Source organism: Acanthochromis polyacanthus, chromosome 3 (assembly GCF_021347895.1).
Source record: "Acanthochromis polyacanthus isolate Apoly-LR-REF ecotype Palm Island chromosome 3, KAUST_Apoly_ChrSc, whole genome shotgun sequence".
Classification (NCBI taxonomy): domain Eukaryota; kingdom Metazoa; phylum Chordata; class Actinopteri; family Pomacentridae; genus Acanthochromis; species Acanthochromis polyacanthus.
The window spans coordinates 5,205,477-5,218,772 of NC_067115.1; the positions used below are offsets into that span (position 1 = coordinate 5,205,477).

Consider the following 13,296-nt stretch of genomic DNA (forward strand, 5'->3'; position numbering starts at 1 on the left):
ATTGAATATTCATGCTGTTCTAACAACTTAATTTCCCACCGGGGATTAATAAAGTCATCTAAGTCTAAAAATGTTTGGTTGTGTGATAGGACTGCTCCTTAATATCGTTGTACACTGGATAATGACAGTAATCAAATTCTATTTTTAAATGTCATATACCATACAGATAATTAACTTTTTCCTGACTCCCCAGTAACTTAAAAACAAACCTATATTGAACTTTAAAATACGTTGTTTTGAAAACTACCAACAGAAAGTTGTGTAACTGTTTTGTCAATATATGAATGGAATATTTTGAGGTCTTGACTCTCTGACAAGCTCATTGTGATGGATTTTTCTCACCACTTTATCTTTAACAATATAATCAATTAGTGGACTATTCAGCAGAATAAGCTAAAAGGAGAACATAGTTGCAGACCACAGTAAAAGATTAGCTTCACCTCAGTCAACTACATCAGTAACATACTGTTCACACATTAATGCATAAGTACTAATAATGTACGGAACATTACTATATAACTGTTGAACAGTCACAGGGGACTTTTCTCTGAATTCAGCACTTTCACTTTTGCTACTTCAAGGACAGTTTGGTGATAATACATAAACATTCAAGCAGCATTTATATTGTTTTTTTTTTTTTTTTACTTGTATCAGTACTTCAGCTTAAGTAAAGGATCTTAATGTCAAATTTGAATACTTGCATGTGATGATGTAGATGTTTAAAATGAGTAGTATACCTGAAAACTGTGTGTGGGGGAGTTTACACTCCTACTGTGTTAATTTGACAGATTTACTTACCAGTCACTTCAAAAAATTTGATTTTACATTCAAAACCTTTGATGGTCTTACAAAAGAAGAAATCTTGTTGTAGATAAAAATGATCTAACAGGGATAAAACACCTAAAATTAGTTCCATGACTACAAGCAGCAACACACCTGGTTAATCAACACATAATATCTGCTTAGATGAAAATTAATCTAATGTATAAATAACAGACTGAGGTCATTCAGCAGCATCATGAACTTCACTTTTGATGTTTTAAAAACATCTAATATAATTTACTGTAACAGTTATCGGCCAACATGAGCACGACAAGGTTATTTCATTACTGCATTATGGCATTACTTAGTTATTAATATTGATGCATTAATGTGCAAGTAGCATTTTAACGTTGTGGCTGGTTCTAATGGAGCTCATTTTCATGGTTTTTGATACTCTTGTGTAGTTAGATAATCCTATTTATTTTAGCACCGACTTGACTAAATGTGCATGAGAAGGAGCCAATAGAAATAAACATTAGGACTTCTTTTTCTTTGATCACAATCACCCAGCAATCATTTGAAGTGGAGGTTTTCCCCCTTTTGACTGTGCAATACATCTGTAAACAAGAGTTCGTTAAAACAGTTATTCTCAAGAACTGCACGAGTTCATTTGCATAAAAAATTACCAAGGTACTTCCCATCTGTTTGTGTATGGGGTTCCATGGTCCTTCAAAGCAGAGGGGTCAAACTCATTTTGGTCCAGGGGCCGCATACGGCCTAATTTGATCTCAAAGGGGCCGGACCAGTAAACTTATAGCATAATTACCGAGAAGTAACAATAAGTCTAAGTTTTTCCAACGTTTTAGTGCAAAGGAGAACAAGTATATTAGAAAAATCTTTATATGTAATGAACTGTCCTTTATAGTAGAAACAACCAGAGATTAAAGTAAGTGCAATTTCAACAACACTATGACTCAGTTTAACATTTATTTGTGTGCATTACAACTGATCACAGTGATTGTACAATGGCACAACATATTTAGTCACAGGTATGTGTAACTTAAACACATAGTCCTGGAATTAAAAAGGCTCTGTTTCCAGAATCAACTTTTTTTTCGCCATTATTAAGGGCTAGCTTTGATGTTACAATAGGGTTGCAGACAATAACAGACGCTTGACTTAAATGATACGGAAATGTTTCCAGGTAACCTATCATTCCGCAAGGCAGCTGTTGCGCTGCATTATGGGATCTGTAGTTTGTGTGTTATCAGCGCTTCATATCGGGCCATTAATAACAATAATAATAAATCAATGTAAAATGATCTCGTGGGCCTTGAGTTTGACATATGTGCTTTAAAGGCTCCCAGAAGAAAATAAACAGATCATACTCAGAGTTAGTTTATAAAATATTTGCATTAATTCAAGTATTACTCAACATGTCAGAGGAGAAGAGTTCCTTTCCTGTGTGGCCCGTTTAGTTTTGGCAGAATCAACACATGTGAGTTAAAGCATGTTGTTGTCAACGTACGGGCCAAGTCCAAAACAAGCTGCTGTCTTCAGGTTCCCTTCAGTCAGCAGAGTAAGTGTACGGTGATGTGGTGACAGATTGTTCAGTCTTTATTGGCTGAAAGCAGCAGAAGCTTCTGGAATCGGTGACTGATCTCTGCAGGTCCCAGAGACACCATCATCTCAGCGACACTGGGACCTTGCTAAAGGTCAGAGAGAAACACAGCATCAGAGGTCAGTGAAGCAACATAATCAAACCAGACATCCTCTGTGAACGCAATCACAAACAACTTCCTCTTTTTTATATCCCTGCCTGAATATGCGACTGTTTTATGCTATGACTGTGGTGACTGAGTCACTGTTGGACTTCTGAGACTTTAGTCATTAGTATTATTTTAAATGTTCTATTTTAGGGTTTAGCTTCGTCATGACATGGACGGAAAAAAAGAGACACGTGCAGCTGAATGTTTTTTAATTACTGCAGCAAAATGTGACTAGATGTGCTGAGGTGCAGTTGAAAAATACAGTTTAGAGGTAAAAATTACAGAACTGAAAGTATGCTTAAAAAATACTGATGGATGTTATTAGTAGCTCAGAGTTTCTATCGTCTTAAAACATTATAGCGCAAGGTTTGTTCTTGATGTAGAGAAAACAGCACCCATGTAAACTCAGGGTTCAGAACATCTTTGCTGGTTTGAGCAACAAGAGTGCCGTCGGTGTCACTGAGACGTAGAGTGAAAGTCTGGATTTTCTGTCTGATGTGACTTCTGTCATTTACATTTTTACTTATTCTAACAACAAAGGAAAATACAGAAATGCCAGAAATGTTTTTCCTGATTTGTCTAGCCTTGTTTTGGACAATATTAACCCTGACAACAACTCTGATCCAATCTACGTGGACTCCTGCAGTCACACTGAAGAAAGCTGGCTGCTACAAAAAAAAGCCCAGACTCTGTTCTAGTACATTCTGGTGGCTTGAGAGATTTAACCACTACAGACATGACTGTGTGGATTTGGACAAAGGTTGTTTCAGTGACACTTTTAAGATTTACAGGGCCTCTTTCCAAAAATGCAAAACCAATGGACTTGACATTGGGTGGTACTCGATTGGAATGCCAAATCTATCTAGTGCTAAAAAAAAACCAACAACATATATGATGATACTGAAAGGACACAGCACAACTGCAAGTTCTTGTAAATAATAAGGGAACTGGTGGAGGTCACAGGAAAATGTCAAAAACATAACAGTAATGACGGTAAGGGCAGAGTTTACTGCAGCTATTCAGAGCAGAGGCTGACTACATGCTGAATTAATGAGCACCTCTGGTACAGACTACATGACTTTAGCTATGATTAGCCTGTGCAAAACACAACTTTTCAAGGAAAACTCCTTCTGCCGGCACAAGGTTTTAAAGGGGACATCTATTTTGAATGTTTACAAAATGTTTGATGGAAGTAAAAACAAAGAAAAACGACTTGCTGGACAGCAGAGGAGACAAGTGTGAGCCAGAGGATGAGAAGAAGAGTGAAAAAGGAAAGGCCGGTCACAGATGTCAGTGTAATAATCTGGGGGGCAGAACCTTCTCCATATCTGCCCCCCCACTCTGGAACTCCCAACCTCAACACATCCGTGACTGAACTGACGGAACTGCTTTTAATACAGAATACTAATTTATTTTTATGGTGTGTTCTATGACTTGTTTTATGTCCGTTCCTCTGTTTTAATGTTCGCTGATTTTATAATTTAACTATGTAAAGTGTCCAAGTATTTTGAAAAGCGCTATGCAAGTAAAATAAATATATTATTAGAATCTGATAATACATACACACTATTTATCTCACTATCTTACACAAACACTGTCAATACATACCGGTGACATCTCCCTCAACATGAATAACGTTCTTTTTTATGACTGTAAACGCTCTTCTAAGCACTGGGTTTCTTGTCTTATCTGGAGCAAATGATGTTTTTGCACTCTTCCTGGGTTTTCCCACCATACTCTTTGTTGTTGTTGTAAATCACTCCATGTCCGTTGCTAAGGTTCAGCTTAACCATTGCTTGTTGACACAAAACTACTGCTGCCCCGATGTGGGAATGGCGCCACAGACAGTGAATTTAAAACTCTGGTATACTGCAAAACACAGAGAGCTTTGCTTGGCACTGATAGGCTGAACCAGCAGTGCGTAACTTCATTTGGCTTGAAAAACAGATGTTATCTTATATTTAAACATGTCACAGTTTAGCATTGAGGAGTACTTCTTCTATTTAGCATGGCACTTGTTGTATCAGAGATATATTTTTTGTTCCTCACACTCACCTTAACAGACAAAACCTGCAGCCTACATTACCCACAGATGTTAATAATTTTCAGTTAACATCATGAGGGAATTTATGAGACTTCCTGCAAGTCATTGTGGAGTCACGAAAGGTTTAATATTAACTTTTTTGACAGGACCTGTAAGAAGGTATCACTTAGCTTAAATATTCCCAAACAGACAATATAATCCCAGCATCTGTCAGATTTCATTCACCACAAACCACCTTCATCTATCAGGAAAAATGGAAGGCAAATGACTTAGTTGGCAAATGATTTAGTAACACAAAGCTGGCGATGTGTGAAGAATGACTCATCGCAAAAAAAGAACTGCTAGTGAGGCTCTTGGTTGAAGCTAGTTTGAGGTTAAGCTCCACAGCTTCAGAGCCTGACAAACCGGTTTCTGGAAGGAAATCCTTTAGAGTTGGCATTACTACTATTAGTACTGGTACCATCATTAAAACACACAGTACAAGGCGTGTTTACGTACTTCCAGACCGCTGAGAGCCAGACGTAACAGCTTCATCACTTCTCTGTATTTGGTGGCTTTAGTCTGCTTAGCCACATTCTTCAGGTCTTTACCGAGTCCATCCACTGACAGCTCCTCACCTCGCTCCTCTATCAACCTATACACAAACATTCAGAATCCTACTAAAACACCACAGCTGTAAGGTGAAATATGCAGCTGGAGACTTTTTAAATCTACACACCTCAGCATTAAAGAAGCAATGTGCTGGGCCTCCGCAGTGAGTGCTGCCACCTGCTGGCAGGAGAAGGAAGGACGCACCCACAGGTAAGAGTACAGAGGGTTTACCAGCTCCTTCAGGGAGGATATGTGACCCTTTGAAGAGAGAAGAGGATAGTTTCATTATTACTGGAGAAACAGGAGAACAGTGACGGGGAAATAAGGCAAGAAACCACAGCAGCTTCCCTGTACGAATAGATAGTGGTTAAAGGTCACATGTAAAAAGAACTGACTTAGGAAGATTTTTAGAACTTTCTCACAGTCACAACACTTCATCAATATGATGGTTTGCCAATTTGCACAGGGTCAAATTAAGACTATATACCTATAAATCTCCTCTACATCTCTGAAGGAAAACCCAGATGATTTTAGAAAATCTGCCACAGTTCAATTAGTTCCATAACTTCGCATACCAAAACATTTTAAGTGATCTAACAGCCTGACTTCTACTTTAACATATCTGCCTGCTTAAAAGCAAAGGATCGAACAAAAACACTTTTACAGTCAGTATCAGAGTACAATGTATACAATTTTCCTAAAGAGATATGAAAAATGTTTCCTGAAACAGAAACAGTTTATCATCAGCATACTCGCTGTGCTTTGACATCTCATAAGCTTACAGTTACCATATAAACATGCTAACATTTATCACGTTGGCACATAAAAATATGAGCACACTGTTAAATGGTGTTAAATACACTCCTGTTATAGTTACCTTACGAAGATGTAGCACCCGTCTGATATAATCCTCATGCAGCACTTCTTTATCCTGAATCTCTGTTGTGTGAACCTCCTGGATTTGTCCTTGCAGGTCTTTTACCAGCAGACGGCATTGCTCCTCGTCTTCAATTCGCTGCTGCAGGTGGATTCTCACAAAGTCATGGAGAGAAATAATTAACTATGAACCTTAAATATGACCTTCACAAAAAACAAAAAATACTTTATCACTGTTGCTCTTTGTAAGACGTTTTGTTAATATCATGACTATAAGCCAACAGGTGCGAGCTGTCCGACAAACCTGGACAGTCGTAATTTAGATCATGTTAATTCACCATATTCCCTCACAAGCAGATTGTTTGTGGTTGTAGCTGGTGGAGGTTCCATGTTTGTTGTCCCAGAAAGAAAACAAAACCTGAAACGGTGTCTCTAACCATTTTGGCCTGAAGGTGGCACCAGAGGAATAACTAAGCTTCTAACCTGAACTGAAATAAACCAACCCATGAGCAGAGGCTCATATAAGAACTCAGCTTGTCAGGAGACTGCAGGGCATGGCATTATATCTAGTTTTTATCTTTAAATGAAATGTTTGACCGCTTTGAGCATCACAAACAAATTTCCATTTGCTTGCATTGTGTTGGGCAGAGGACAGACTTCTCACAACCTGGACAAATTAAACAAAAGCTTTCAACATGGCTGCATTTCACAGGAGATCACTGGGAAAATCCTTTTTTTCCCCAATTTGCTTTATCAGACCCTTAAACCTACTCTAAGCTGTGCATGTTATGATCACCAACTAAATATAAATGATGAACAGAACAGACAATTAAACTGAGAGATAAATTTAAAGAAACACTTTTTACTTACCTGTTGAACTCTGGCAGTTTTTCCAGGTCTAACAAAGCAGAATGAGTTGTGATCTTTGAAGGGTTGAACTCAGATATCAGTTCATCTATCCTCCGCCCAATTCGATTGGCTACATGGGAATACAGGCACATATTAGTTATAAAAGTTTATTTATATTTTTTAGATCTTTTTCCAGCTGATTCATCCAGGTATGTTAATTTTTTTAACATGATAATTGCGATATAATCACGGTAAACACAATACATTTCTTTTTTCTCTTTACTTAAAATATCAATTTTTCTCCAAGTGTCTTTTTCTGATTCATCCACCACTCACTGCTGAATCCAGATCCACAGTTGGTTGTGATATCCAGCAGAGCCTCCGGCAGGATCCCGTCTCTCTGGAAGCTTTGAATGAATATGTCCCCCTGTCTCTTGGATAGTTTACTGCCATCTTTGTTCATCAGAAGTGGCAGATGTCCGAAGGCGGGCGGCTGCCACCCAAGAGCCCGGTACATGAGGAGATGTTTGGAGGTGGAGATGAGCCACTCAGAGCCTCGCAGCACGTGGCTGATCTTCATGTAATGATCATCTACTATGTTAGCGAGGTGATACGTGGGAAAACCATCTGCTTTTATCACCACTGGGTCCCCCTCCACCTAAGAAGAGAGGACAGAGGGTACGAAAAGCAAGATGTGAGAAAGGGAAAGTTGGGGATGAGCCAGAGAAACGCGACAGATGATTGGACTGAACAGTGACGCCAGACACAGTTTATAGGATTTCCGGTCCAACTTTCAGCTGCTAATGTAGGTGTCCATGTAAGGGTACCTCACATTTTTTGTTTCTAAGGTGTTTGCAATGTCAGAGAACTTGAATTCATATGAATGGAGTATTATCTAATGTCAAAAACACACAAAAATAGCTTTTCAGACCATCTTGGAGAGGGTGAATTGATGCTCTTCATACATAAAATGATGTGTAAATCTTCTAGCCCCGCTGAAAGAGTGCGAAATTACCACACGTCTGACCTGTGCCACTTCATGACGATTCCATCCAAAGATCAGATCCTGAAAAGGCTCCACCCCAACTTCCAGACGAAATCGGATCACATGTGAAGCTCCCTGAGCCAGTTTATCCTGGACCTGGTCGGGCCGCAGGTGACGACACCTGTTGTCATACCTGGAGGGACAAAGAAACACAGTCAGTGCCAAAAACAGGCAGACAGCTGTGTGTTTTCTTCAAACTCTGAGGGATCACGTGACACCAGTGTGTTCCTTCCGGTTTTCAGTTACCTTGGAGTCTGTCCAGTCCTTAAAGCCTCTTTTTTCAGCAGTTCCAGCCTCTGAGATGTGCAGAAACAGTAGTAGGCGTGGCCACTCTGCACTAGCTGCTGGGCTGTCTGACTGTACAGGTCCAGTCTCTGAGACTGCAGGTATGGACCCACTGTCCCGCCTTGACGAGGACTCTCATCTGGAGGTATACCTGCAAGACAAAATGAGCTGTGGTAGCACACATGACAATTTGGCAAATTATAAATGAGATTTTTAGCTATTTTGCCTTTAATCACTGATATTGATTCTTTAACCTAATAATATGGACTGGAACAACCTTATAGATCAGCGGTTCGTCCCACCTATGCAGTTTAAGAGTGCATACAAATTTAGTCCACCTATTGTCAAACAAGACATTTTTCAGGTAAATGAGGTAATGCAAATGGGAAAAGTTGTTTTACTGCTATGCCGACTTAATCCTCTGACTTCATCTTGCACTCATATCCATAATTCAGCCGGTAACTCCTCCACTAGCCTCTGCTTAACAGTCACACAGGTTCTAACATCAATCGATAGCTGGCATTTCTGTCAACTTTGTCACTGCAAAACGATTTCTGTTCCACTCTGCTGTACTGGACTTTGCCTGATTTTCAGGTAAACACTCCAAAATCTGCATTCAAGTGAGATAAGCCCCTAAAACAGGGGTGTCAAATATGTGACCTGCAGGCCAAAACCGGCACGCCAGACTGTCCAATCCGGCCCGTGGGACGATTTTACAAAAAGGAAAAATTACAGAGAAGACATTAACTTCAAATTGCAAATTTATAAAAACTAATTTTCTGACCATGACAAGTTGTTTTGATGAAAAAGTACAACACTAGGTTGCTCACTGTTCTTCTGTCATTGTGAGGCTCCTTTTTGTAATATATTGTCTTGTTTTTTTGTCTTTCTTTGTCTGACTTCTGTCGTTTGTTTCATGTTTTTGTCATTTTGTTGCTCGCTTTTGTCATTTTGCATCTCATTTTTGGAATATTTTGTCTTGTTTTTTGTCCTCATTTTTTGTCTGTTTTATGCTTTGATTTTACTGGTGGGGCCCACTGGAGATCAAGTGGGGCTGAATGTGGTCCCTGAACTAAAATAAGTTTGACACCCTGCCCTAAAACAATATGTAGGACAGCTTTTAACATGTTGTTTTCACTCTAAAAATCATCTGGTGATGACAAAGCTGCAAAGTTAACATTGTCAGGATGAGTGAACAACAATGACAGTTTCAGGATATACGCTTTTCTCAGTTTGAAATGGTGAAGAGCAATGCATTTTTACCCTGGAATCCCACAATTAGATCATTAAGTTAACTGAAAATATTGGATCGAAACACTTGTAGAACGAGTCATTCTTTCATCAGACAATTTTAGAGCTTGCAACAAGTTTTTTTTTTTTTTGCCTAATGAACAAACTCACCGTGTGCAAGAGCTCAAAAAGATAAATTAGTCAAATTCTCTTCAGGACAGCCATCAGCATTTGGTACGGTACAGCTGCTTGGGTAGGTTGTTGACATCAGAGGTCTGAGTAAGTCCATACACCAGGTACTACTGTCATATTTTATGCTTTGTTTGGTTCTATCAAGCGGCCTTCTATAAATGGTTCCATTATGAAAGTACTCTGTGCCCATTCAAAACATACAAAATACATAGATAGATAGATAGATAGATAGATAGATAGATAGATAGATAGATAGATAGATAGATAGATAGATAGATAGATAATCAGGATTCTTTCAAAAAGTCAGTATTAACTTATTTTAGCCATCTCTCCATTAACCCCTGTAATTCCTGCTATCCAGAGTGGGTCCCAAGTAAAGAACCACCACAATACATGAAGCAAAAAGGAACCTTCTAGGTGGTCTTTAAAAGCTGTTGTGCAGAAAAGAACACTTGTTTAAACAGCACATGTCTGTGGACCAGTGTTTCCTACCAGCCCACTCCAGCATGTCCTCTATGGAGTCTGCAGCTCCCGGTACCAGTCTGCTCTGGTCAGTGTCCTCCAGTCGCAGGATAAATGAGCCTCCATACTTTTTTGCAAAGATATAATTGTATAGAGCAGTTCGGAGGCCCCCGAGGTGTAAGAAGCCTGCAGGACAAAGAAATTTAGAATATTTGAGAGAGATGCATCTGTCTTTTTCACATATCAGGAAAAGCACAGCTGCTACTAATAACATTAACAAAGACCCTGTACAATTCAAGTGTTAAACCAGGGTCCAGAAACTGAAGCAGCTAAACAGAAATCGGCCATCACTCATTTTATTCTCTATAGGATAAGATAAGCTAATTCTTTATTGCTCTCCACGTCAAGGGAAATTTACAGTGTTACAGCAGCAAACATCTTTCAAATCAGCACTAACCATATACACAGTAATGACAGTAATTATAATAACAATAATATGCACAATATATACAAGAATTAAAAATAAATCAATACACTATAAATCACATCAGCATAAAGTGGCTTGTGGAATAAATGGAAGTGTAAAAGTGCAAAAATAAAATGCCAGCAGTGCAAAGAGTGTTGCTTTTCCTGCTGCTATGTGTGAGGATGTCCTCCATAAAAGAAAACCTATTACATGTTACTACTCTGCCTTCCTCAGATAAAACACTGGTCAGATCTGGACTGCCTAATTTGACAATTCCAGAGAAATTAGTTCAAGTTTCACTTGCACGTGTTTTTTTTTTGGCACATAACTAAACCAACAATGTAACATTTAAAGCTTCCTACTCTCTTGTCCTACTGTAAAACACATAATGAATTATTGGATTGCTACCTAGGTCCCTGGATAGCATTTTGAATATTCAGGCTGCATATTTTGGTGAGGATCTTACCTGTAGGACTGGGGGCAAACCGGACCCTCACCTGGCCCTGCACCGTGGAGCACCACCGGCTAACAGCGGAGTGTAGCTGAAGCTCAGCCCGTCTGTTGGTGACCGCTGAAAGGCACCGAAACCCCCTGTGAAGGACCGAGCTGTGAAGGAAACACCGCTGACAAGACTTAAACCACGGCGACATGACGCCAAAACAAACGAGTTATAATGTTTGCTAACGAAGAGACGCAAGTCCTGTGGGGTATAGCATCACGAGCTAACCGGTTAGCTCCCGGGCTCGGTGTCTCTGTACGACGACATGTAAACAGACACGAAACACAGCAGTCTGAACAGTTTCTCCTCACATGTGTGTTCACCGGCGTTTGTTTGGGTCAAACCGTTGACACTAAACCGGAAACCGAATTAAGCAAACGCAAATCCCACAGTGCCATCTGGCGGGGCTTCTTCTCCTTCGTCTTCTTCTTCTTTTTCTTCTGGTATTTGGCGGTAGACGCCATTTCTGCTCCGGATTATGAAATCACAGGAGTGCCATAAAAAAAAGATAAATCAGTTAAAATAAATAAATAAATATGTCATAGATATATAGAGGAATAAACAAAAGAATAATTACAAAATAAATCTGTTAAAAAATTCAAGAAAGAATAAAATAAAACAGAGTGGATAGCGGACTGCACAGTGGAGCAGTGGTTAGCGCTTTCGCCTTGCAGCAAGAAGATCTCTAGTTTGTTTCCCGACTTTCCCGGGATCTTTCCACATGGAGTTTGCATGTTCTACCTGTGCATGCGTGGGTTTTCTCCGGGTTCTCCAGCTTCCTTCCACAGTCCAAAAACATGCTGAGGTTAACTGATTATTCTAAATTGTCCGTAGGTGTGAATGTGAGTGTGATTGCTTGTCTGTATAAATAGCCCTGTGATAGACTGGTGTCCTGTCCAGGGTGTCCCCTACCCTCACCTCTAGACAGCTGGGATAGACTCCAGCCCCCCACAAAACCACTGAGGACAAAGCAGTTTATAGATGATGGATGGATGGATGGATGTTTTTGTAGGTCTTTATGCTAAGCTCAACTAATTAGCTGTTAATAGTAGCTTTGTAATCAGTGTAAATAATGTTGATTTTGCTATCCACCAGAACCTCAAAGCATATTTCCCTAAATGTCAAATTAATTATTTTTAAAATATAGGTATGATTTAGTGCATCTTTAAGTTTAATATCTGCAGGGCGTGCATACAAGTAGACACACAAAACACTTGTTTTCATCAGCACATTAGTGTATTTGCTGAAAGACAATATAGAGGTGTCATTTTTTCAAAATGTGAATATGTTTTTACTTCTGAGTTGCTGGGTTTCTGTTGTCAGCCTCCACTGACTCTGAATGAATAACCTTAATTCAGTTCAGTTCTATTTTTTGCTTGTGGCTCGAAAACCAGTTCAACTTGATCACCGTGTGTGCATGCGTGTGTGTGCGTGTACATGCGTTCCCAGATTGACGCTTAGTTTGATGGCTAGTGTACATTTTACTTCTAGCTTTGACCATCCTGCAAAGTGGCAGAGCTCCCTGTAATGGATAAATAATATATTGAGGATATCTTTATCCCTTTAGAGGAGATAACATCTATTTTTCATATTTTTCACATGCTGTTTATGGTCAACCCTTATTTTGGTGTCCACATATGACGACAGGTTGGGTGTGGTGCAACAAAGGAAAAAAATTATCATCCTTGACAAGCTGTTTAAAAAAGTAAATCCAAAGTAAATTTTTGTCTCACCTTTGTGCAAATGTATGATTCATTGTAAGCATTGTTTTATTCTCAACATAACCAGAGGCTGACATATCCAGAATGAAATACTGTGGAGGTGTAACCTGTTCAACATGAATCGGGTGTAACTTCATGTGCTTGGTGTCTTTTTTTCTCTTTTCACGTGGGCTTTCATAATCTGAAATGCCGGGCATACACACAAACACCAGCTGCAGTTGAATACACGCCTGTGGAAGAGGAAGAGGAACCTGCTTAGTTCTGCCCCCTTGTGCAGCACAGCGGAGTCAGACGGTAACGCCATCGTCACAACGCAACACACCCTTCAGTGGTGCACCTGTGTTTTAAGTGTCAGGAGACAGATAGCGTTTAACGCCAGCTCTTTACAGCACCGAAGGACTTGAGCTACAAACAAGATTTGGTGAGAGATTCAGCTTTGATTTCATGACAATACATAATTTTATTTCCCACATGGATAGTCACTGTAACTTCAAGAAAGTCATCA

The 13,296-nt window shown here is 39.5% G+C and overlaps 1 protein-coding gene across 1 annotated transcript; it reads right to left on the minus strand.

The window, feature by feature from the left end:
* Nucleotides 1-1,735: 1,735 nt before the first annotated feature.
* ears2 (glutamyl-tRNA synthetase 2, mitochondrial) lies at nucleotides 1,736-11,517 on the minus strand. Its single transcript, XM_022218180.2, has 10 exons — nucleotides 11,038-11,517; nucleotides 10,136-10,291; nucleotides 8,183-8,372; nucleotides 7,919-8,069; nucleotides 7,228-7,549; nucleotides 6,913-7,021; nucleotides 6,044-6,197; nucleotides 5,294-5,424; nucleotides 5,074-5,209; nucleotides 1,736-2,471 (listed from the first exon to the last, which is right to left on the minus strand). The coding sequence occupies exons 1-10, from the start codon at nucleotides 11,219-11,221 to the stop codon at nucleotides 2,373-2,375; spliced, it is 1,632 nt and encodes a 543-aa protein (XP_022073872.2). The 5' UTR covers nucleotides 11,222-11,517; the 3' UTR covers nucleotides 1,736-2,372.
* Nucleotides 11,518-13,296: the final 1,779 nt, after the last annotated feature.

What these genes read in the sequence shown, in the direction of transcription:
- ears2 (XM_022218180.2), bottom strand. Translation starts at nt 11,221, where the DNA reads ATGTCGCCGTGGTTTAAGTCTTGTCAGCGGTGTTTCCTTCACAGCTCG. An exon ending in AGGACTGGACAGACTCCAAG is followed by an intron (nt 8,070 to 8,182) that starts GTAACTGAAAAC and finishes TTGTCCCTCCAG; the next exon opens with GTATGACAACAGGTGTCGTC. An exon ending in CTGTGGATCTGGATTCAGCA is followed by an intron (nt 7,022 to 7,227) that starts GTGAGTGGTGGA and finishes ATTCCCATGTAG; the next exon opens with CCAATCGAATTGGGCGGAGG.